This window comes from Perca flavescens, chromosome 21 (assembly GCF_004354835.1).
Source record: "Perca flavescens isolate YP-PL-M2 chromosome 21, PFLA_1.0, whole genome shotgun sequence".
Classification (NCBI taxonomy): Eukaryota; Metazoa; Chordata; class Actinopteri; order Perciformes; family Percidae; genus Perca; species Perca flavescens.
In genome coordinates, this window is record NC_041351.1 from 7,344,767 (window position 1) to 7,371,005 (window position 26,239).

Genomic DNA, 26,239 nt, shown 5'->3' on the forward strand with positions numbered 1-26,239 from the left:
GGGGGCGGGGCTTGTCATTACTTAGAATTCCTCATGGGGGCAGCAGAAACTAACCAAATTAAATCATTTGTCATGTGTAAACTCATGTGTAAACTTGTTTATTTTTAGTTACTTCCCATTTAGCGTTGATTGTGGTTTATATTTACTGATGTCTTTATTATCAGAGAAAACCATGTGCTCCAGTTTCACCTTCAATTCAAAAAGACACTTAAATATTGTATTCAAAAAACAGGAATTGTTTGTTAATTTTAATGATCGAATATGTTGTTTAAACATTCATTAGCACTGTGTAACATCTAATGTGGAAAATCAAATGCCAACACTACTTCCTTGACTGGTAAAAAAAAAAAAAAAAAGGGGGTAGGGAGAGAGATGATTAATTGTCTTCTACTGTTTGTTATACAATCGTCTCTCTCAGATTTGCATGTAGGATAAAGAGGTGTGGGTTGGGGGCAGAATGTAATAAAACCTCATTAGTAATTTCTACAGGTACAACAATGATATTTGGCTCAGGGGGTTCTGGACCGCACTGGGCCTCTGTGTAATGTGACAATGTCTCGGGATTAGGAGGCTGTCGGCTTGCTAGAGTTTCTAAATCAGCCTGCTCCATCTCCCCTGCAAGGTCCACGTTGCTCCCATAGAGCACTCCCATCCTTCGTGCGAGCATACCCTCTTTCTCTGGTGGGTCTTCACCTTCGTCCTTTCTACCCACCCTCTTACAGCGGTGAATAAAAGCGGCGTGGCGTACGCAGCGTTTCAGCAGGTGGTTGCGGTAAGCCCTCTGAATGACTACAGCGACCATCTGCTCTTCTTTGTGGCGCACCGTTGTCGTAATTGGTGCAAAGGAGTCTGAGGTGGGGTTGCTCAGGATGAACTTCGCCTCGATGCTCAGCCGCATCGCCGCCATCTCCACCGTGTCTCCCAAGACCATCTGTGTGACGGCCATCAAGACATCCAAGCAGTGGATCCTGTCCCCAATGACCAGGGGCAGATCCATTTCAATCAGGTGAAGGCGATTGGGCTTGGCAACCCTCAGCGGCGGCTGCAAGGTATCACAGAAATCTGAGAGCTGGCTATACTCAATGAACTGAGATCCATCTAAGTCAAATTTCTCCCAAGTCTCATTGAACATCTCAAAGTCGTCCTCGCAGAGTGCATCACCGCTCTCCTCCTGCGCCACATTGAAGTTCTCCAAGATGATGGCGATATACATGTTGACCACCACTAAAAATGTGACGATGATGTAGCTGCAGAAGAATGTCATGCTCATGATTGGATTGCCGCAGTTACCCTTTACGTCCGTGCCTGGGTTCTCAAAGTCTGGATCACAGTCTGGAAACTCGTTGCTCAGCATTGGAAGTAAAAGTCCATCCCAGCCGGCTGATGTTGTGATCTCAAACAAGCAGATAATGCTTCCCCCAAACGTCTCAAAGTTAAATACATCATCGATTCCAGCCTGCTTCTTGACATAGGCAAAGTTTGACATGCCAAATATGGAGAAGATGAACATAACGAGGAAGAGCAGGAGGCCGATATTGAACAGGGCAGGAAGTGACATCATTAGAGCGAAGAGAAGCGTCCGAATGCCCTTCGCTCCTTTGATAAGTCTCAGAATCCTGCCTATTCTGGCCAGTCGGATCACTCTGAACAGAGTGGGTGACACAAAGTACTTCTCGATTATGTCTGAGAGCATTGTACCTGAAATAAAAAGAGACAATATATATGAACACTTACTGTCTGTTTGAACACAGCAGCAATTTGTAGATTCTAAGTAATGTAATTCACCCACCAGCTATGGACAAGATGACCACAACAAAATCAAAAACGTTCCATCCGTTGGTGAAGTAGTATTGTCGCAGGGCAACGAGCTTCAACACACACTCGCCGGTGAAGACGACAATGAAAGCCACGTTTACTTTAAAGAGGAAATCTTCCTTCTCTGCGCTCTGGTCGTCCGTCTCCACCATCATGGTCACCATGTTGAGGCAGATGAGCACCATGATGAAGATGTCAAAGAACTGCTGACTGATGAAGTCAAACACCAATCCCTGGATTGGGTTCTGCGGGTCAAAGGGACGGCGAGGAACAGAAACACAATTCCAATAGGGTCATTTGGCCTGTTCACACCAGCAGTGTGCAGAAAGGGTCAACACAGGGGTCGCTATTGACATCAATATACCACGCTTGCCGAGCTGGTGTGTCATTACTTAGGGCTACCTCATTTATGCTTTTCAACATAAAACAAATAGTCAAACAATAGTCTTTAAGTTTTAAATGAATGACATACCGTTGGACGTGGAATCGGCTTCTGTGGCTTCTTGGAGCCAAGTTTCTTCATGGCTTCATAGTACTTTTTTTGTTCCTCAGTCATGAAGATGTCTTTATCTCCAAAGTGCAGACACAACATAATACAAACATTGTTATTATAGGTATTTAAATTAGGTAACAAGTTTATAAAAAAAAAAATCAAACGCTTTTGTATTGGCGCAGATACTTATCTTTTTCTTTTGTTGGTTGAAATTGTCAATAATGACACCAATGAAGAGGTTGAGTGTGAAGAAAGAGCCAAAGATGATGAAGATGACAAAGTAAATGTACATGTAGAGGTTGATCTCATAAGAAGGTTGTTCCTCTACCTGAAAAGGAACAAAATATTTTAAGCATTAGTAAGAACGATTGGTGTGAGACAGAGTGGGGAAGACAGGGGATAAAAGGTTATACTGGAATATGATATTCAGACAGGGTACTCGTTGATCCAAAGACTGGACTCACTTCACCATCACCATCTGTCACATATATATTACATACAGTATATATTCAATTATCTTAAAGAGCAGGGAGGTGTAAGAAAGGGGAAGGAGAGTATTTGAAATCCAGACTTGCATTTCTTATTACTATTTATTTATATCCATGCCCAATAAAATGCTACTTAATATACACACACACACTATCTAAGCCAAAATTGTTAAGTTATTTAAAAGTTTTTTGGGATTTCTAATGTAAATACTCATTCTCATAAGTTGCCTCAACTATTTTTCTAAATATTATCACATAATTTTGTAATTCACCCAAAGTATACATGGGCATAGAATCATAGACTAAATGAATGGTCTGTACACATGCTTTTTTTAAATTTAATTAGTTTCCCCTGTATTAAGTACTGATACATATGGCTATAAAACAAAGGGATACCAACACATTTAATGTTAAATGTACTATTGTAAATAATAACTACCTCTCTTGAGTCAACGGCAGCATACATGATGTCCATCCAGCCTTTAAAAGTTGACTGAAAACACAGAGCAAAAATCTGTCATTGAACAACTTTTTCAACCATTTTATTTCCAAGTATACCATTATGGAAACAGCACTCCTCACCACTTGAAGCAGTGACAGATAGCCTAATCCCACATTGTCGTAGTTGACTTTGACGTTGACCCAGCGGGCTTCCTTCGTGGCCTCTTTGACAGCCATGCAGTCGCTCCGGTTGTTGACCTCCGTAATGGGGAACAGCTCCTCTGTGGTGGTGTTGATGCAGCGGTAGAACTTCCCGGCAAACAGGTTAACTCCCATGATGCTGAAGATGAGCCAGAAGATCAGACACACCAGCAGCACATTGAAGATGGAAGGAATCGCTCCAACGAGAGCATTTACCACCACCTGCCCGAAAGGAGAGGACTTCATTAGAGTTCAGGGATTATATACAAATGTATCGAAATATATTACCTAGTTTAGTTTGTTTGTAAGAGTGAGCAACAAGCTTGCCATCAAGTTCTACCCGTACTCAGTCTTACCTCAGTCCGCTCAAGTACAGCCATGGTGTAAGCATGCACTCAACACACATTGTAGAGGAAAGCCAGTCAAAGTAGTATGATAATGCATTAGACATAACAGCTTTTGCATCACATCTACATCAATGTTAGCCGTGCACATTGCTCGAACGTGGTCGCACAGCCAAAAACGCACCCTCATCCCTTCAAATCTTGACAGCGCTCGAAGAGGCCTTAGTGCCCTGAGAGTCCTGAGCGATTTGATTGGTCCAAGCTCAGCGTATCCCATCCAGTTGGCAGCTAAACTAATCAGGGAAATCTGTGGCAGAATCAAGACATTTCCTATTCAAGTGTTACCACGGACTCTATCTGGCATAAAATAAAAATAATAATAAATAAAAAATAAAAATGTTCTGTTGAAAGTTACACATACAGGTCAGCTTGAAGGTAAGATGGCAAAACTTACATCTACAATGAAAAAGTCTAACCAACACCAAGCGTTGGTGAAGTAGGTCTTGAAGCCGTATGCGACCCATTTAAGGAGCATCTCGATGATGAAGATGTAGGTGAAAACTTTGTCAGCAAACTCCAGAATAATTTTGACGGTTCGGCGCCTTTCTATGTTTATGTCTTCAAAGGCCTGTCAAAGAAAGATATGGGATACTTAAATAAACATTGTAACGGTACAGTTACAGTATCTTAACACTATCATAAAACAGTCAACATTTCTAAATTTGTTGCACTGATGACAGCACTCACCAGAGCTCCGCTGCTGAGGAGGATCATAAAGACTATGAAGGTTTCAAACCAGTCATGCTCCACAATAGTGAAGCAAGTCCTACGGAGGTTCCACCATTTCTTGCCTTTACCTTGGGTGATGTCCACAGTCAGAAACGGCCAGCGCTTCACACAGTCTGAGGGGAGAGGAAAATCAAAGGTGTATTGTCTGTGAGAAGATCATTTTACGGTTTGTGGTTAAATGATCGTTTTTTATCGTGGTTGTTCATACTGTCAGTGAAGCAGGCCTCTGGCTCCACTGGGTCTGGCTCTTCTTCTTCCACTTCTTCTGGTTCAGGCTCAGGTGGTTGATAGTCCACTGTGCTACACACTGAAGAATCCCCATCATTCAAAGCACCCATCAGCTAGTCAAGAATTACAATTGAAGCTCAGTTACAAAGCCACCGTTCTAAATATACATTATTGAGTGTTCTGTTTTGAGCAGAACCCCATATACAATTTTGTTTTGCTCATGTCTGTCTACTCACTTTGCCTTTTCCCAGCAAGATACTTTCATTTTCTAAGTTTTCCTAAAATAGCAGAGGAATAGAGAATGAACTTTAGGAAGCATTCATTTACAGTGAGACAAGTTTCATTTTCCAAAAAAAAAATATTTTAACATTTGATTAGCTTTGCGTTTATAGTTTATATCTGGGTGAGGGTTAATTTTCAAGGCTCTGCAGAACACCTACAGAGGGGTTCTCAGTTATGACTGGACCTTTATCTGGACTATGTGGGTGTCTACAGACGCTGCTTGAGTGACATCTTCCTCATACTCTGATAGCTTTCTTTCACCTAAAAATAAAATATTTGTTTCTCATTCACTTCTATTGAAGCCATAGTGAACAAATGTAACTTTGACCGAACAGATGTGCTCGTTCTAGCGTGTTTTATCACTACCAGTACTTAAATGCAATGACAAAAAAAGGAAATCTTTAAATCTTTAAATTGGAACATCGTTTTCATACACTGTTTCATACATAGTTTGTCATCATTTTAATCTACATATTAAAACGTGACTTCAATTCTATTTAGGAGCCAAGTGCAGGTACATTTCGTCAAACGGAAATGTAATGTGATACTGCCTAACCAGAGTGTAAGGGCAATGTCAATCAAGCACAGTCTGTCCAGTCAGTCACATAATGTCAACACCTGTGTAGGCGCACCATGGTGTACCGCATATTAAATTTCAGGACAATTAGAAATTAGATTTTTTTTGAAATATCCAAAACTAGTTACTTTTGGTATGGATATGGCTCTGTAAGAGTCTCTCACATGGCTTATCATGAGGACCATGCAAGTGGGTGATTTATTACATGCCACATTTTATCTTGTACACTACTTTATAAGCAGCATTCTCTGTGAGGTGTGTTAGATGCAGAATAGGTCATTTTTGGGGGATGTGTCCATAATTGTCACAATCAGTGTGTCTTTTAGTTTGCAAGTATTGTATAGCATGCTGTCAATGTGTCCAGTGTCATTAAAAGAGGGGAATTACTCAGACTGTTGAGTGGCAAAGCGTAAAGCCTGACAGAGGACAACGGGTGTTCAGAAAACAGGTTTTTGAGTTTCTGAGATTGACACTGCAAGTAAAAGTGTTACATCTTTAAAATATAGATGCTGTTGCTGTACTTACCGAGTAATGCAGGTTATTTATCTCATCTGAAATCTCTGAGTCATCAGCACAATCAGCATCATCATCATCATCCTCACCCAGGTTTTCAAAGTCAGACTCTCCCTGAGCGATTGGCACATTGAGACTGAGCTCTCCATCCACAATAAATCCAGAAGGCCGGCCTTCAACCAAACAATTAGGTATCCCGTCTGCCATTTTGAAATCCTGACTTGTGTCTAAGTGGTTCATTTCAATTGCCTCCGTTTTAGGGTCGTTGTCGTCCGTCGGACCCTCCTCGGGCACTTTGGGCTTTCTGCCCAGAATCTGCAGGACAGTTTGAACGATGAACGCTTTGAACCAGTCGATGCCTCGTGTGATCCTGCCAATGGCAATCTGGAGATTGTTCATCTCTCCGTCGTCGTCCCCTGTGGAGAGGTTGTCTCCGCTGAACGAGCTGAGCAGCAAGGCCAGGAAGAGGTTCAACACCTGACGAAAGAAACGTGAAGGCAATGATAAATACATATGCTGAAGTCTAAATCTGATTTTTCAAGCATAGTAGACTTAAAACATTTTCCTATTCTCCTCCTCATTTATCCTGACGTTGCATTGCAACAGATGCACACAGTCTGTATTTAGTATGCAGTTACAGTGTAGGAAATATCGAGAATGTGTGATTACTGGATGAGAATTAAATCAGAATATTTTTCTATCAGAATTAAAATGATTGAAATGATGATTGATTTAATAATCGCTGTGTCAAAGAATGCCGACGTCGCTGGACTAAAAGTCCGGCTCAAATACACATCACATATCAAATTGGTCCAGTGATGGCACTTCAATGAATATTATGTCGTCTGCCTCCTGTTGCAGACACAGCTATCTTTAGTGTCTAAACCTGTTAGTCAATTTCTCCGGTTTCCCAGGTTTAGCGGGAGATCATGGTTACATGGCAGGCTCATCTCCCTCATTTCAGTATGGGAGCTGTGAATCAGTAAAGACGGATGAGGGGAAAGGATGAGCGGCACAAAAGACAGACATGATGGTTAGGTGATTTCCCAGTTGTTCTAAATTCAGTTTCCTATAGAGCAGCTCTAGTAACATGCTGATGTGTGAAGCTCGGTTTTTATGAGAAATAGTTTGAGATTTTGGGAAATATTCGCTTTCTTGCCCAGAGTTAGGATAGAAGAACCAATAAAACTCTCATGTCTATCAGTTAAATCTGAAGCGTAATGTCTGGAAATAGGGGCGAACAGCTAGCCTGGCTCCGTCCAAAGTTGAAAAAAAAATCTGCCTAACAGCACCTCTAACTGACATGTAATATCTTTTTTGTTAACTCCGTATGTTAAAACGATAAGTTGTGGTTTTATGTGGGGTTATTTGCAGGATTTCTTGGCCGAGTGCAGTGAGTCTTTTAGACACCGTAAGGTTGCCAGGGAGTCAGAAATTTGGACGTGGCCAGGCTAGCTGTTTCCCCTGCTTCCAGTCTTTACGCTAAGCTAACTGTCTGCTGTCTGTCGCTTCAGATTGAACAACAACGGTATCGATCTTTTCATCAAACTATCCGCAATAAAGCAAAAGGGTGTAACATGCTGCACTATTCCTTTAATAATTCTAGACAAAGAATTCCACATTCTTAATAATGATCATATGAGCCTTTAAAAATATATAAAATAATATTTAAAATGAAGTGGTTTTCTTTCTTCTTAGGCAACAATTCAAAAATGCAGAATGAGAATGCTCTCATTTCAGGAGATTCAGGAGCATTTTAAAAAACTGTTCTGGGGGGGCATTTTAGGCCTTTATTAGGCATGACAGTTGAAGGAAAGAAGGAGGGAGCGGGAAATGACATGCAGCAAACGACCACAGGTTGGAATCGAACCGGCGGCCGTTTCGGCAAGGACTGAGCCTCTGTACATGGGGCACACACTCAACCTGGTGAGCTACCCAGGCTCCCCAATCAGGAGCATTTGTTTTTAATCATAAAGAGGAAAGATAATGAGCACAAAATGACCAGAACACATCCCTAAACATGCCAGTTAAACTGCTGATGGCCCAATAGGATTACCTCTTCATCGATTACGCTTCAATCTGCTATCAAATTACTTTTCCTTAACACCCAGTCCCCTGCCACCTGAGCTCTGCTCGCTCAGCTGTCTCAGCTGTGTTTGTCCCTTCAGTGGCAGCATGCTTTCTTGAGCCGGATCTTAGCACACACTCAAGGTCAAAACCACTGTTTGGTGGCTCAAGTCATTTGATTTAAATAGAACCCCCCCCCACACACACACACACACACACACACACACACACACACACCTCAAGTGTGTAAGTATAATATATGCCTCTATGTCAGTGAAAATAGTGTGCATCATAAGAAAGTTGTGATAATTTTGGCACAGTGTGGCCATTGCAATACCTTTGTCAGCTTGATGATGAGCCATTTCCTTTCCATTTCTATGAATAACCTAACAGGAAATGGCTTTGGCTCTAGTCATTAAATACAATGCTGAAATTATGTCTTAGTGTGATCCTTCTGCGTCCTTGTTTTGTGAGGCCAAGTTAAAATGTCAGGGACAGTATTTCCGTGCCCCAGACATTCAGGATTCTCCACTAACCATCACAAACTCTTCATGCAAATTCACCCAGACACTGTGTGAAAAGGTTAGTGAAGAGTTATCATATGAAATAGTATGTGGTGATTTTCTTTATATTAGAATCTGTGTTTACAGTGTAGCTCAAGCCACTTTTGAGCTCCAAAAACATTCAAATATATGTATTGTATTCTCTCCTGTGTGTTTATGTATGTATTACTCATACTACAATACCTAAGATACTGCAGTGCCCCCCTTCCATCTGTGTCTCTCCTTGGCATCTGGTCCTTGCTGGGGTTAACAATAGACTGCTGAGACATGCAGGCCAGAAAATCTCCTGGCATTATATTAAGATAACTGTTAGATTGTTAGATTTTTCTAAATAGTCTGTCAGCTTGACAGCTTCTAGGTCATGATGGTTGCACGTGTAGTTGAGTGGCAGCATCTGTCAGCTCAGGAATGATCATCTTGAGATTAGCTGATATAAGCGCAGACTAAAAAGTCACTGACAACGCAGCCACAAAATAAGAATCTTCATGTCTATTTACCCTGATCATAAACAGAGAAATAACTATTTTTATCTCAGTGAAATTGAGCTGTGTAACATCATACAGTCTTCTATGTTTCCTTACATGTATATATATCAGCTTTAGGCCGTGTTCAGACCGATTGATTTCAAAGAGACAACTGTGTTGGTACAGTGGGGGTGCTAACGCAGAGGGCTCCTGCCAAAAAACACAGGGGCATTGCATTAAAAAAAACATTTAGCCTGGCTCAACTTTCACCGCAACGCAGTGCGACATCATCCAGCAACACAGTGGGTTGACCAATTAAATACGTGCAAACACACCTTTTAATGTAAGCAGGATAATTCTGCTATCATTTCACTTATTTTTGGATCTTTATTACCTCTGCCAAGGAGGTCATGTTTTCTGTGGGGTGTGGTTTGTCTGTTTGTTTGTCACACTTATAGTCATCATCCAGAAAATACAGTCACGTCTGAAAAGCAAATAGTTTAAAGTGCATGTTACGTACCAGTGTTTGATTCAGTGGTAGTTGGATTCTTTACTTAAGTTACAAGTAAAAGTCCTGCATTCAAAATCCTACTTAAGTAAGTTTACAGAAGAATATCAGTATTAGGAGTGCACGATTCAGAAAATATCTCGATTCGATATCGATTTTTAGGCTCAAGATTCAATTCAAAATCGATTTTCAATTCAAAAACAATTCTCGATTAAAAAAAACGATTCACAGTATGTAAATGTAGTTACTTTTCCCATGTGATTGCAGTAGACATACAATTTAAAAGAAAATAAACAACAAATTAAATGTAGTTTGATATTACTTTATATGTCTTCATACAAAAATAAAAACTTTTGCAACTAAAAACTGCAAAGTGCCAAGCTTTGGCCAGCTTTCAAATACATTTAATTCAAGTATGAAATAAAACTGTTAATAAAAAGAGCTTTTCATTCAGAGATGGGTGGGAGTTTAGAGCATTGAAGGAGTGCGTTGGTTGACTGACATGTTAGGTACTTTAGGTTGTTGTCCGTCCACGTCTTTAATGTTAATCTCGGGGTGATGGCGTACCATGGGAGTTCTCAAGTTTGTGGTGTTTCCAAAATACTTAACTTTCGCTTTGCAAAGCCTGCATATAGTATGATTCCTATCAAGTTCCATTTTCTCCTCGAGGTTATAAAAGCTGAAATGTGCCCAACATCTCGCCCTTCAGTGAGGATGGAGCAATTGAATAATCCTTTCTGTGAGGTTTGCCATTGTTTGCGCCGACTAAACTACTTCCGCTGCATTCGTTCTTCTTTTGATTATGACAAGAGTGCCCAGGCATCAGTGTGAATTTGACGCAGCGCCATCTATGGGAATGGCGAGCTTAACTTCTTTCAGGAGAATAGTATTCACGCCATTACAAAATGAAAAAAAAAATGAATTGATTTTTGGAATTCTATGAATCAATTTTGAATCGGTAGAGCTTGAATTGCGATACAAATGTGAATTGATTTTTTTGAACACCCCAAATCAGTATTTCAGGAAAATATTCTTTGAGTATCAAAAGTAAAATGTCCCTTGTGACGGATATGTAATTAGGTTTTTATATGATTAAACATTGAGTAAGAACTACTGGCCTGATTTTCATGAAACTTGTTGGAAGAGTGTAGCATGGGCTAAGAAAAAATCCCTCTACATTTTGGACTGGATTAGGGAAGATGCAGAAATTCATTTTCTCTTTGGTTAACATTCTGAAATTGGGCATTTGTGTAACATTTGTATGGTGTCGTAGTAATCGTAAAAATGAGTTCCCGACCATGAAAATTCACGTGAACTACCCCTCAAGTCTGAACGTTTACATTGCGAGATAGGACATGCATTGGTAGAGGTCTGCACTCTTTGAGGGGCCTTCTAGTATTTGGCTTGTTTTGCCTTTACTTTTTTTATTAAACAGCAATTTTAAATAGTTTCTATTGTTATTGTTTTTGTGTGGACCCCAGGAAGACTAGCGACCACTTTGTGGATGCCAATGAGAATCAAAAAAATACATATATAAAACCCAAACTGGCCTTTTTGGATTGTACATCCTTGTCCCTCTGGTAAACAAAACAATTCTGCCAGATTTCACTCTTTTCGGCCGAATGTCCGTTACCTTCCGCTTTCTTTGTGTTGGAATTATAAACTCAGGTCGATTTCTGAGGACTATGGTTAACTGCTCCTCAGATCTCTGCAGGGTAAATCCAGACAGCTGGCTAGTCTGTCCAATCTGAGTTTTCTGTTGCACGACTAAAACAACGTCTAAAGAACGGTTTAAAGAAATGCCAACAAACCAGAGCATGTTTTTCTCCCATCCCGGAATGCTGTGTGGACTAGCCAGACCCTCCTCCGCAACGCTGTGGAGGATGGTCTGACAAAGCGAGACTACTTTCGGTCTGAATGCCCAGGGTAAAATGATATGCCACAATGATTCAGATTTAAGATATGGATCAGCAGTGAATGAATAATTGTTGCACTCACCACTAGATTTCCGATGACCATGACCATCATGAAAACGACTAAACACATCCCAGCTCCGGCCACCTCCATGCAGTCCCACATGGTCTCGATCCACTCCCCGCACAGGATGCGGAACACGATGAGGAATGAGTGAAAGAAGTCGTTCATGTGCCAGCGCGGCAGCTCGCAGTCTACGGAGATCTTGCACACGCATTCCTTGTAGTTCTTGCCAAAGAGCTGCATACCCACCACGGCGAAGATGAAGACGATGATGGCCAGCACCAAAGTCAGGTTTCCTAAAGCTCCTACTGAGTTACCAATAATTTTGATCAGCATGTTGAGCGTAGGCCAGGACTTTGCTAGTTTGAAGACACGAAGCTATCTCCAACACAGGACAGACACAAGCAAAGACAGTGAATAATAATGTAGGCAGTCCTCTCTTTGTTTGTAAATGGATGCATATATTATCTTTTCTTACCAGACGGAAGGACCTGAGGACAGACAGGCCCTGGACATTTGCCAGCCCCAACTCCACCAGACTGAGAGTGACAATGATGCTGTCGAAAATGTTCCAGCCAACTTGAAAGTAGTAGTAGGGATCCATGGCCATCAGCTTGAAGAACATCTCCGCTGCAAAGATCCCAGTGAAAACCTATTGGGGAATACACTTCTTTTCAAATCAAGTTTGAGATGTAAGAGCATTTCTGCGATGACATTGAAATGTAATGGGGCAATAATCACCAGATTCCCCACTGAGAGCATGTATTCAAACTCTGGCGTCATGGGGTAATGCTCCATGGCCATGAACAGGGTGTTGAGCACGATGCAGATGGTGATGCCCAAGTCGACAAAAGGGTCCATCACCACAAAGTGCATCCACTTTTTGAAGAACACCCATTGCGGGCAGCAGTCCCACTTCAGGAACATGTCTGCAAACTTGTACCAGCAGGGTGGGCACGGCCTCTGAGCCTCCTCCAACTCTAGACAAAGAAAAAAAACAAATTAGGTAGTCTACCTTCATGTGATCCAAACATATCTTAAAATGATGTGTATGATACAGCTAACAGAGAGCAATGATGAGGGACATTAATAAGCATGTCAGTGCCAAGTTATAGTCGAGCTGAAATAGCCAAGCTTAACACTATGGGGGCGCGACATAATATGTTGACAGGGATTTCTCCAGCACACAATGTGATTATGGCCAGCTCAAGACAATGCTACTGTATTGGCCTTGGATAAAATGTGTGTATAATGTTAACAAGTGCTTGATAATCTAAGTAATTAAAGCACACATTAGAGCATGTCCTCTAAGAACCGGCAACTAAGCCTTGTGTATTTCTGCATTCCCTGGAGGAACTGGACATTTACAGCTGCTGCTTACACCCTGCCGCTGAGCATAAAAACAGTACTCTGAAATAGAATAATGGTGCTGTTGTGTCATCTACTTACAGTTTAATCACAGCTAGAAAATAAATCCTACATCTTGGGATTCTGTTTGAGAATTGTCGGTGCATTATAAGTGTTAAGTTTCTATCTTCCTTGGCACTCTACCTTCTATAGCAGCTGCAGTGATCACAGACAGAGCACTAGCAGTCATCTTTGTCAGGCCTGGTTCTTCCAGATGAAGCCTGCTGTGCAACGAGCCTAATGACTTCTCTTGGAGTTCGTAATCTGCAGCAGACTGTAAAATATGACATTACATCTGTCAGTTGCATATCTAAACAAAATTTTTCAAATTACCGGATTAACTGTGACCGGAGGGCGGCCGTTATACCTGGACCATGGTGGGCGCTCTGATTAACAGACGGGGAATGATTCTCCCGTTACAATCCTTGATAATTTCATCATGTCCAAGGCTTCGTTCATCATCCGTTATATCAAATATGGTGTGATGACTGAGCGACTTCTTACTGGTTAGAGTGATTTGGCTCCCAAGACCTTTTGCCTGTGAGATACAAAAAAACAAGTTGCAAGTTATTTATTGTCAAATGCACAACGATTGCAAAGAAGCACAGTCGTTGGCAATGAAAATCTTAGATCTCAGGTTCCCTCCAACAATGACCATTAAATATGTACAAAAAGAAAATCATGCAAGTAAAAAAAGGTTTTAAATATAGGGATACGATATATAACATATACAAAATAAAATATAAATTTGTGGTAGACAGTGTACAGGTACAGGTGTAAAATAATTGCAAAAAGGAATAAACTGAATTTAAGCGCCTGTTTCAATTTAAATGGCAACAATATGAGTTATTTGTTGACAATTAACATGTTTATACATTTTACCAAGCTTAAAATAAAAGAAAATTTTAAAAAGTGAAACATTACTTATTTGAATCATGAAATTACAGGTATTTGTCATAATTCGGTATTAAGGAACCAAACAAAAATGTGATTCATTTTTGCTACAAGCTGTCCCATGGCAACAACCACAGTCATTAAGTTAACCCTTGTGTTGTCCTCCCAGGTCAAAACTAAAAATGTACACTTTTTAATGCTTTTTTCCATCGCTTTTGCCGCTTTGTTCCCCACTACCACCAGTATGTACACCACTTACACCAACTTATTACCATTAGTTTTACAATTATTTTTGAAATTTGTGGTCACTTTAGTCAGGATACTGTCTTGAAACCATTTTAAATCTTTTTTTCAAATGCTATAAATTTGAATAAAACACCCAGAATCCAATGAAAGTAGTGATCGGATCCCACAATTTACTTGAGAAGAGCTTTGTACGGAACCATCCGTGTTATTTAGGGGTAATTTGTTTGAAAGGAACCCAAATCTTTTATATGGAAAGTTTGAAAATGGGTCAAATTTGGACAGGAGGGTTAAAAAGAGTTTACCAACTGACGTTAACCTTTTATAACGGCTCTTAAAGAGCAGACGTGTAAATATATGGTAAGCTGTCTCCGCATTGCTTGTAAAACTTACCTGCTCATCCTGATTCTTGAATTGCTCTAGTAGCCGCTGGAACTCTTCCTCTTTCTCGATGGCCTCTCGCTGAGTTGCCTGATTCTGTTCTTCATAAGCCATGGCTACCACAGCCAGGATGAGGTTGATGAGGTAGAAGGAGCCCAGAAAGATAATCACCACAAAGAACAGCATGTATGTCTTACCAGCCGCCCGAAGGATCTGTGTTTGGAGCAAAATAGAAGCTACGAGAACTAAGGACACATTTCTTTTTTCGTAACTATGATTTTTTTTTTAAAAGTTACAAGTTAGACTTCGTAAATCTGTTTGCAACAAATGAAAGAAGTGCCAACCAGCTGGAAAAGGTTCTCCCAGTAGTCCTGCGTCATGAGTCTGAAGAGGGCCAGGAAGGCCCAGCCAAACGAGTCAAAACTGGTGTAGCCAAAGTTGGGGTTCCTCCCAGCCTTCATGCACGTGTATCCTTCTGGGCACTTTCTATCAATAAAGAAGAAGAGTCATCGTGCTCCAATATAGCTCTCAAAGCCTCCAAAACACACTAAGACCAGATGTGTCAGTGTGCATAATACATACCCAGCATCAGAACTGTTTCCACAAAGTAGAGCATCTAGACTGCCTTCCAAAAAATAGTGATTCTCTAAAGGCAAACAAGAAGAACAAAAAACCATGGAACCTTTTCTACTGAGGACAATATCATCTTAAAATAAGAGACATAATAATGTGTTAAACATACCCGAGTTCTCAATATACTCATTGAAATTGAAGGTGCCGTTGGAATATGTTGTATCATTGACGCCCATGGTGTTGTTGAAAGACATGGTGTTATTAAACGTGGCGGTGGAGTTAAATAATTCAAATGCCGTTTCATTTGTTGGGATGGGCCATCGGACACACTTTTGACGCAGATTTCCCATAAAGAGTTGAAGGCCAACGAGGGCAAACACAGCGAGGGCAAAGACAGTCAGGATCATGACGTCCACCATTTTCTTCACCGACTGGATCAAGGCGGCCACGATGGTTTTCAAACCTGACAAAATACAAGTGATGTTCCAGTGGCATATCTCAGAAAGTCAAACAGCTCTGCAAAAACAAATGATAATCAATATAACAAATGATTCATGTAATGTTGAGACAAGTACAAGTACTAATCAGTTATTAATCTTCTCACAAAACGTAATACCAGAACAATTTAATTTAAACATGAAATTGTATGTATGTAAACTGTTTCCTTTATGAAATTACACACTCATACTCATGTAGTCAAACACACAAAAATAATAAAATACATGTAAAATATTAAAAATACCAGGAATCACAGTAATTGTTTTAAGGGCTCGAAGTACACGAAAGGTCCTGAGAGCTGACACGTTGCCAAGGTCAACAAACTCAGTGACGTATCTGTGGAAAGACATCAAACCATGAATCAAAGCTGGATAAGACACATTTCATCAACTCATTTTCCTTTCCCAATGCACACAAAAATCTGCACAATGACAGCTTTCCAAATGGCTGATCATTTGTCTCAAAATGTTCACTTTTTGAACGGTTACTTATGTTTAGCAGCAATGTATGCACTCAAATCTTTTATTGTGTCAATATGTGGAGAATATGTAATGATAAGACAATTCTTTTGATATCAATTGCAACAACATAGTTAGATTAGGGCTAACTAAATTAATCGTTTTCAAATCTAAATCGAGATTTGAAAGAATGCGAGTAGCTAATCGCGAAGACCGCGATAAATCAAATATTTGGTGTAACATTTGGGTTAACATTTTTTATTCCTATTTTTATCATTATATTAATGCTTTTTTATTGAACTTTAGCTAAACTTAAAAAAATAAAAATAAATTGCGTATAGAATCGTAATCACAATATCTGGCAGAAAAATCACAATTCGATTTTTTCCCCCAAAACGTGCAGCCCTAAGTTAGATGAAAGTGCACTTACGCCATGCTGATCACCATGAAATCCAGCCAATTCCATGGATCTCGAAGGAATGTAAAAGACCCAACACAGAAACCTCTTGACAACACTTTGATTGTTGCCTCAGTGGTATAGATACCAGTAAAAACATACCTAGGAAAGAAACACAAGTTACTATGTGGAAGTATGAAATGTAACACAGGAATCACTGAAAACTACAATAAAGAAGTACTCACTCAACAGTTTTACTCCATGCTGGTGGGTTGCTAAGCGTCATGAATACACAATTCGATAGAATCGTAATCATGATGAACAGGCTAAATAATTTAATTCAGGATTAAGGAAACAAACATGGACATTATATGTATAACATACACATACGACAGTGGTGGCATGTAACCACGTACATTTACTAAAGTACAAATTCAAGGTACTTGTACTATTTGAGTATTCCCATTTTATGCAACTTTATACTTCTAATCCACTACATCTCAGAAGTTAATAGTCATTTTTACTCCACTACATTTGTCTGACAGCTTTAGCTCCTTTAAAGATTACAGTTTTCCATCCGCTTCCTGTCCAGTAAAAATCATATACAGTATTTCCAGATGTTGAATGTCGGCGATAAACTGAAGAATGAAATGTTCCTTTATGTGATGAGAAACTATTTCTTTTAAAAGGCTCTTTGATCAGCTGGAAAACACATTGTCACAAAGCTGAAAACAGGGCTGTTTTTCTGACACCTTGAAACGTTTTAAAACTTTTTAGAGATACGTGGTTCTCGCAGGACAGCGACGCTACAAACATATGATGATCTTAAAGGTCCCATGACATGGTGCTCTTTGGATGCTTTTATATAGACCTTAGTGGTCCCCTAATACTGTATCTGAAGTCTCTTTCCCAAAATTCAGCTTTGGTGCAGAATTACAGCCACTAGAGCCAGTCACACAATGAGCTTTCCTTAGTATGTGCCATTTTTGTGTCTGGGGAGGAGAGAGGGGGGGGGACAAGGTGGAGGGTGGGGGTGTGGCCTTGACCAACTGCCACTTTGCTCGTTTGAAAGCCACGATGTCTCTCTCTCTCATGGGTGGGCCAAATTCTCTGGGCGCTTAAAGCAGAGAAAGTGGAGGTAACCTTGCTCCTTATGACCTCATAAGGAGAAGATTCCCGATCGGCCCATCTGAGCTTTCATTTTCTCAAAGGCAGAGCAGGATACCCAGGGCTCGGTTTACACCTATCACCATTTCTAGCCACTGGGGGACCATAGACAGGCTGGGGGAACTCATATTAATGTTAAAAAACCTCAAAGTGAAATTTTCATGCCATGGGACCTTTAAAGAATATAATGCATCGCTGTGGATTAAACTACCCAACAGTATATAAAGGCGTTGAAATTAGCACAATCTTGAACATCAACGTACAGCAGTAAAATGCATCATACACATTAATGCAGCAGGAATATTAATCCAGAAACATCAGATATAATAATAGGAATACACATTTTACTGCACGATGAATACTTGACATACGTTTTGCTGTTAATGCTTTCATACTTTTACTTGAATTAGGTTTTGAATGGAGGACTTCTACTTGTAGTGGAGTATTTTCACAGTGTGGTATTAGTACATCTCCTTAAGTAAAGGATCTAAACACTTCTTCCACCACTGATATAAGACATTCCAACTCAACATCACTTCCTGTCCAGGTGAAAACATAAATACACAAAATAATTCAAAAGGTCAAGCATCAATAGTTCAAAGGATATGAATGTATGAGAATTTTGATGGCTCCTCTTCTAACCAAACTAAAGGGGCTCAGAATGTAGCAAGCCGGTTCAGCGTTGAACCTGAAGATTGTGTTTCCTTTAGTGATCACAATGAATGTCTGAAAAACACAGATTATAATGTATGAATGCAAGACAGTATAGAGTCTAATAATACTTCCTTCATTTCAATAAATACTTAGTGATGACAATCTTGAAATGGTTTTACTGTAACGTATGCATAGCACGAATGAAATGGTGTACATAACGTAAGGGATACTGTATGCGGCTGAAATTTAAGTAATACATCCTGTCACATTTCAAGGTTATGTAGGGATGGCATCAAGCTCATTAAACACTATGTGTATGTTTCAACTGAGCTTTTCAATGCCATGCGAGACCCAGATGTGCTCAGACTTACGTGCTGGTCTTCGTAGAAGGGGTCCAGGTCCTCCAGAGGTGTGTTGAGCAGCTCTGATGGAGGGTCTCCGTAGATCATGGGCAGACTCTTGCCCGCCTCCAGATCAGCGTTTGGGGCCGGTGGCTCCTCCTCCTTGTGGCCCTCTACCACCTTGTGGCCCTCTACTTCTGCAGCCTTTTTTCTTTCATCCTTGAGCCTCTCGATCTCCGCCAGCGATTCCTTGGTGAAGCGGCGGAACGCATCGGTGCCTCGGCGAGGGAGCAGGGGCGCCATCTTCGCATCGCGAAGGGATACCGCCACACCGGGGTTTCCCTAAAAGGAGCTGGAGGATGAGGAGTGAATACAGAGAAAACAGTACATTATAGGATGCAATGAACACAGAAAGCTTAATAATTTTGACTTCAACCATTAACATTTATTTGAATATTTTAAAAACACAAGGCATAGAATAATGTAAGTCTCTTCCAATTCTGGTCCCATCAACATTTACCATTATTTTCATTATTGCTCAATGAACCAATTAAAATAATAACAAATTTCCAATAAAAGTCACCAGAACCAAAAATGAAAATACTTATAATACTTAATGCATTGCGTTTAAAGTTATATAAAATAGAGAAATGTTGTGGTTTTTAAATGTATTTTTTGGGGCATTATATACTTTTACTAAGACAAATGACAATAAGAGACGACATAGGGGAAAGAAAGAGAGAGCACCCTATGTTTGGTATTTTTACTCAATAAATGAACTCAATAAATCTGATTGATGATCAATGATTCAAGTGATTTCCCTCAAACACAAGTGGGTTGCAGATGTGCTAAAACTGTTGTTTCCAACCCTCAAAATGGGTCCAAAGATAAATCTGACAAGGTTACGAAACACAAAACAAAATGTATACACACATGTATATATGTTTTTGTACTTCTTTTCATTTATTTGTGCACTAATAGATTGTTTTACCTCTCCTTGTGTTGATTATTTGAACGACACAATCCCTATCAGGTTTGGTGGAACTACTCAAAACATTTGAACCCTCTGGTGAGGGGTCACATGTAGACACACGTTTTTAAGGAGGTCAAAAGCCAAAAAGGTTGAGAACCACTGTGCTAAAAGTTCTCTATACGAGTCTTTGATCTATGTCCACACCCCTCACCCTCCTGCCCCACATCTCTGACCCTGCACCTCTTACTGCCCCATGAGCACTTAAAGTTGTCAAGATGGTAACAAAATGACTAGATGCACTAGTGGGACAGGCGCGCAGACTTTCCCACCGTTCTAAAGAGACCATGACATTACTTGTGTACATCAGATTACTTATTAGCTTAGCAGACGCTCCATATCGGGTCCCAGTGGCATGCGCTTACATCTTTTGATGTGAGAGGCAACCAGTCTGCTTTACCCTGGAGCAGCTAAGGTTAGGCTCCTGCTAGCGTGGACATAATAAAGTAGTAAATTATCCTTTAAATGGATGGACCCTCCAATACAAAACAAAAGATACCACTGCTTAAGCAATAGTTGTTAACTTTTACAACTCTTTAACCTGAAAGTGGTGTTTTATTAATCAATAACTACATACAGTATGTGCAAATTTTGACTAAAACATGTTGAGGGAAAATATATTTGCTAGAGAGCAACACTATTAATATGCATTTTGCAAATGTTGCATGATTTGAAGTTGAATGAATTGCAAATTATTCTTGATATGGATTTGAAAATATTTTGAGGACAAAAACAATATAAGTGACTATAAGTGGGCCTTAAGCTAACAATAAATATATTTAAGGAAAGTTGTTCGATACACAGTTGTGCATAAAAAAAAAACAACAACCTGAGATAAAAATCAAAAGGAACTACAAAGCGCCAAGCTGTGGCTGTTGCCCTGAAATCAGAATCAGAATGGGTTTTATTGCCAAAACGTCACCACTTGCAATAAAGTCTATTAAACAAAAGTTTAATGTCTACATCTTCTGAAACTAAGATACAGAGACTTTGCAAAGAATACAGACATGGCATTTATCACCAAAACAGACAAACTAGCTGATAACAGGCTGTAAAAAGAGAGGAGACACACAACACTAGCAACATGGCAACAAGAGACACAGTGATAGCCACTGATCACACACATTAATGTAGCCTCCTCAAACCACCTCAGTCGAACAGAAAATGATGCATTCGCACACGAGGAGACACACGCTCGCACAGATACGGTGGCTGCCCAGCTGCTCCAGGCAATCAAGACGGAGCGTCGTGTTACAGAGGCGCGATGACTCCGCTCATTCCTTCCTGGCTGAGCCTTCGCTCTGCGCCTCACATCCCTCCGATAAACAGGACAGCATGCCAACTTATCTTACCAAGCTGACTCCTCTCTCCACTACCTTCTATTTTACACGGGGGCCTCAAACACACTAAGCTTCCACCTCCACACCCCTTATCAGCTACTTTACAACCCTGCTACGTGACACTTGAGGATCTAAATCCCTCTTTCTCACAACGCAAGTCTTCAATCATTCCATCTTAACTCCACTCATCAAAGCCAGCATCCTCAATCACTCACTCACACACACACACACAACTGACTCTTTAAGCAGTAATACATGGGGAAATATTTCCTTTATCCTACCAAAAAAAAAAGTAAGATTTATTACCAATATCAAGGCAACCTGTGCAGCTCCACATCTACCTACTACTCCCTACCAAGCCCTAGTTTCCCCTCTCAACAACCCGTTTCAAACCCCCAATCTGAGAGCCGTGGGCCCCGCCAGCCTCGACCCGGAGCCAACCTTAAAATACACAACCTGAGAATGGATGCGTTTCTCCGTGGCTTATGGGGAGCATTTCCTGATTGCGTTACATCACACCATTACTGCTGAAGCCATTAAATGTCCTTTTTTATTTATTTATTTTTAAAACCCTCAATTGAAAACCTGCCAATTTCCAAAAAGGCCTCCCTGAAGAGGTTGTTGCCTTGTCAGTTAGGTAAATAATACGTTTTGGTGCCGTATTAAGTTTTGTAGCTAGCCTACATTTATCAGTGTGTGTTTCTTCGCACGAAAGAGCCAAGAGTAGGCTACAGGCAAGTAGAGTGCGATATTCATTATCAGTCAAAATAGATTCTGTATATCACGCTTAAAGTCATCATAAAACATAAAAATAAGTCCAGAAAAAACAGTCCTGTCTGAAAAGCAAGTGGTTTAAAGTGCACGCTACATAACAGTGTTTGATTCAATGATAGTCAGATCTTTTACCTAAGTTACAAGTAAAAGTCCAGCATTCAAAATCCTATTTAAGTAAGATTACAAAAGTATAATCTCTGGTGTGAAATGTTGTTTAAAGCATTTGAATAAGCTATTCATAATCAGCTAAATATACTGAAAGTATCAAAAGTAATAGTACTAGTTCTACAGTAAAATGTGTGACTGATATACAATTACCTCCAACAAGAAGGATGTCAGCAGGATTACGTAAAAACTACTGGCCCGATTTTCACATAACTTGGTGGAACCATGTAGCATATGCGAAGGACGAACCCATTATATTTCGGTTTCTGAATCACAGGGCAGATACACAAATTATTTCTCATTTTGGTTAACATTGCGAGATAGGGCATGGCCTTGGCGGAGGTCTGCGCTCTCCAAGTACCCTTCCAGATAACATTATCAGATTGTTCATACTGATGCATCAATATGTAAGCAGCATTTACTGTTTTAGCTGCTGGAGATGGAGCTAGTTTGAACTACTTTATATACACTCAGGTAGTTTTGTCCAATGGTTTCCAACCAAGGGTCGAGCCCTTCTTAACGGTCACGAGAGAAATCTGAGGGGCGGTGAGATGATTAATGGGAGAGGAAAGAAGAAAACAACAAGTTCTGACTACACATATTTCCTATTATTTTAGGTTTATATGATCTTTGCTTATATTTTGTGAAATAATGGATCATTTTACCTCTTTGGGCCTTAAACTGTTATGATTTAAATGAAATCATCTGAGAAGTTTAGAGGGGAAATGTCTTTTTTGTAGAACTGCTAACAACATCTGAAACTTGGCAAAGGGCCCCTGCCAGACACTGTTTTTTATGGTTGGGAACCACTGGTTTAATCTTACGAAGTTGATTACTGCAACTCTATTTTCACCTGTCTCAGCAAATCGTCCCAAGACCGTTTACAACTAGTCCAGAATTCTGCTGCAAGGCTGCTAACCAGGTCTAGCAAGATGTCGCACATCACTCCAGTTTTATACACGTTACATTGGCTTCCGATTAACGACAGGATCAAATTTAAAGTTTTGGTTCTGACTTATAAAGCTTTGCACGGTCAGGCTCCAGCGTATATCTCGGACCTGCTCCATTCATACACTACAAATAGGCCCCTCAGGTCTTCTAACCAGGGATTACTGGTTGTCCAACGCACCCGTTTAAAGACTAGAAGTGACCGTTCCTTTGAAGCGGTGGCTCCAAACCTGTGGAATGCTCTTCCTGTTGCCTTACGTTCTGCAGTCTCTGTTGAAGCTTTTAAAAAGCAGCTGAAGACGCACTTGTTTAAATTTGCTTTTGATTCATTTATGTAAAATGTTGTCTTTTAATGACTGTTTTTTAGTCTTTTATCTTTATTGTTGTATAATTTACTATGTTTTGTACAAATTTTTATCATGTGAAGCGCTTTGTGATTCTGTCTGTGAAAGGTGCTATATCAAATAAACTCATTCTTATTATTATTGTATTTTTTTAAAGGTATTGCATATTTTTTATGTAAAACTGTAATCTGTAAACTAACTGTCAAAGAAATGTAGTGCAGTACAACATATACTAGTTCCCTCTAAAGATATAGTGGAGTTTAAAGGAACATAAAATGGTAGTAAGTCGTGGTAAGTTGTTCCAAAATGTTGCTGAAGCACAGTTCTTTGGTAAATCTACTTGATATTAAAAGTCTAGCTGAAGACAATCAACTCATGACAAGGCCGTGCTCGTTCAGTCGCTCTGAGGACAGGTGGCGAGCTGAGGAAGAGGGAGGCAATGTTAGATTTCAGAAGCCTTCCCCGACAGTAATATATATATCACTTTGCATGTCAGCGAAGGCCATGTGCCCCATGACATTCCGGCTGAGGATATAGACGATGTAATGTAGACACCTCTGGGTTACACTAGCCGGCCGTGGAATGCGAATGCCAATATTCACCTCCGGAAACTAGCCGAAGTAGCTTTTGGCTTTTGTCACAAGGGTAGCTCGAGTTCATGCATCAAGAGAGGCTGTGCAGTAAAAAAAGTTTAGTTCACTAGAATTCCGCATTTGAATCGCCTGTAATGTGAAATGTTTTACTTGATGAGTAACAAGACTAGAAGAGCAGAAACATTTCTCTAGGAGACAACTTCCATGTTGACTTTTTTAAGATTATTTTTTGGGCTTTTCCACCTTTATTTGACAGGACAGCTAGGTGAGAAAGGGGAAAGACAGAGAGGGGGAAGACATGCAGGAAATCGTCACAGGTCGGATTCGAACCCTGGACCTCTGCGTCAAGGCACAAACCTCCAAGCACATGTGCGCCCACTCTACCCACTGACCCAACCCGGGCCACTATAGCTGTGATTTTAACAGACAACATGGTCAAGTGGTATGAAGACCTTATATCTTCATCAATTTTAATGATTTGTTGGCTTAACTCTGTTGCCCTGAAGAGTTTAAAGACCTGTCCAACGTCTCAGTCCCCTTAACTACACAGCACTTACCGCTCCTGGAATGTAGTCAAGTTGTAAAAAACCGATCCACAGAGCAAACAAGGGCTTTTATCCACACGTCCTTTGACATTTACCGTGCTCCTGTTCTCACGGGGTCAGATTTTGCTGCACTGTACTTCGCCCTCTCCCAGCTTGCTTCAACACCCTGTCACCCACCAGTTAACCTTGTATTTCAAACTCCATAGGGAGCCACATTAAAAACAGACCTCTCCACCTGTTCCTACTCCCCACCGTGTCATTGTGTGTTGCCACCAGATGCACGACTGAAAATCATCCAAATTTTTTCATGGCCTCAGCAACTACTCAGGGTCAATCCCTCGGAGTCTTACTTTGATGTCTTTATCAGATGTGTGCACAGTGGACTCAGTCTGCACTTTATCCCTACGTGCATTATGTTGCTACTATGGGGACAGCTGCCGTCATTCGCAGTATGCCTCTGTTGCTGCATACCGAGGAGCTGTGAAGACCTAGCGTAATCTCCCTGGTGCAGTAAAATGGTCAGATGGCTAAGCGAGACATATAGGCCTACTGATTCATAAATCCAGGCATTAATTAGGAGGATGCCGCCAAATAATGCGTCTCTGGCTGAACAAATGTTTCAGCACAAACATCTTAGTCTCCTGGTTACTGACGGCATAATAATATTATGTTACTATTAAACAGTCTTGGATCTAAACTAATAGATGAATAATAACAAAAATTAAGTTTTTAAATCAACCAGGTATAATGTCATTCTTTGATATAGTCTAATGCAGCTTTCTAAACAGATTTCTGCTGCATCAAACTGACCCATTTGGCCTTTGCACTTGCTACACAGATATCTAAGTAGATTACATGTGGAAATGATATGGAGAAGATTTCATCCAGCTTGTGAGGGACCAGGGGGAGCCATTATCATACTCATGCACCACAGTGGTCACATATTGCCAACCAACTACAGCTACAGTCAGAGTTATCAAGTCTCCATTACACATGTCCTTAAAAAACACAAACATCCATGAATGAGCTGCACATGTTGAAACCAATGTAAAAAGATAAATAACAATAGTAAAATGGGGAAAGCAACAAACCTGTACGTCGATCACAATTATACTACACAAATTAGATTTGGAGAAGAAAAGTTTTACTCATGTTTAGCCTTATTTTACCTTATGAATACTCTGGAAAATACAGAGGCCTGGCCAAGCAGTCACACGGGCTCACTTGGTGAAAGAAACTCAAAACCGACACCTTCTGCGTCCAAGAACATGTGATGCAACACACTCAGGCAGAGGAAGACCACAGATACATATTTACACGCTATGCATTTAACAGGAATACGATTTGATACCATCTACCACATACAGTATGTGATGAAACAAGGAAGGTTTGCAAAAAATAACTGAGAAATTATGCAATGTGCAAACAAAAAACTCAATCTAAGAAGTGAAAAACCCCCCTTGATGATCCCCATCCACTACTGCAGCTGGGGCTCCACTGTCGGAGCCCATCCTGTTACATAAGAGTTGACAGGATCTAATATGAACACCAGTCTCCATGTCTTCCACTGTGTCCAAAGATCTGCTTTGCCTGCATGGAGCCAGGCTGTCTCTGTAGTCCCACACTTCTCATATGAGCCACATGGATTAACGGCAGAGAAATTGTGGGGTATGAGCATCCACAGCATCGCAGTATCTTGCCTATCTGCCATGAACACATGAGCTAAAAATAAAACGT

General features: G+C 40.4%; 1 protein-coding gene across 4 annotated transcripts in view; it reads right to left on the reverse strand.

Annotated features, from left to right (window-relative positions):
- The window catches only part of scn4aa (sodium channel, voltage-gated, type IV, alpha, a), a 27,334-nt gene continuing 1,095 nt past the window's right edge, over window positions 1-26,239 (reverse strand). The window contains exons 2-27 of one of the 4 annotated variants that reach the window (XM_028567948.1): window positions 18,794-19,115; window positions 18,376-18,494; window positions 16,847-16,936; window positions 16,635-16,763; window positions 15,991-16,082; window positions 15,418-15,711; window positions 15,258-15,321; window positions 15,020-15,161; window positions 14,688-14,888; window positions 13,525-13,695; window positions 13,302-13,431; window positions 12,492-12,730; window positions 12,229-12,402; window positions 11,772-12,128; window positions 6,184-6,648; window positions 5,036-5,077; window positions 4,780-4,912; window positions 4,530-4,684; window positions 4,237-4,410; window positions 3,967-4,089; window positions 3,379-3,660; window positions 3,236-3,289; window positions 2,499-2,636; window positions 2,288-2,392; window positions 1,790-2,060; window positions 1-1,698 (exon numbers count right to left, since the gene is read on the reverse strand). In XM_028567948.1, the coding sequence (XP_028423749.1) occupies window positions 398-1,698; window positions 1,790-2,060; window positions 2,288-2,392; window positions 2,499-2,636; window positions 3,236-3,289; window positions 3,379-3,660; window positions 3,967-4,089; window positions 4,237-4,410; window positions 4,530-4,684; window positions 4,780-4,912; window positions 5,036-5,077; window positions 6,184-6,648; window positions 11,772-12,128; window positions 12,229-12,402; window positions 12,492-12,730; window positions 13,302-13,431; window positions 13,525-13,695; window positions 14,688-14,888; window positions 15,020-15,161; window positions 15,258-15,321; window positions 15,418-15,711; window positions 15,991-16,082; window positions 16,635-16,763; window positions 16,847-16,936; window positions 18,376-18,494; window positions 18,794-19,066 (5,718 nt within the window). In that variant the 5' untranslated portion in view covers window positions 19,067-19,115 and the 3' untranslated portion in view covers window positions 1-397. Of the gene's footprint in view, window positions 1,699-1,789; window positions 2,061-2,287; window positions 2,393-2,498; window positions 2,637-3,235; window positions 3,290-3,378; window positions 3,661-3,966; window positions 4,090-4,236; window positions 4,411-4,529; window positions 4,685-4,779; window positions 4,913-5,035; window positions 5,078-6,183; window positions 6,649-11,771; window positions 12,129-12,228; window positions 12,403-12,491; window positions 12,731-13,301; window positions 13,432-13,524; window positions 13,696-14,687; window positions 14,912-15,019; window positions 15,162-15,257; window positions 15,322-15,417; window positions 15,712-15,990; window positions 16,083-16,634; window positions 16,764-16,846; window positions 16,937-18,375; window positions 18,495-18,793; window positions 19,116-26,239 lie in introns of those variants that run through there. The other 3 variants (XM_028567949.1, XM_028567950.1, XM_028567952.1) reach the window with 3 other exon arrangements.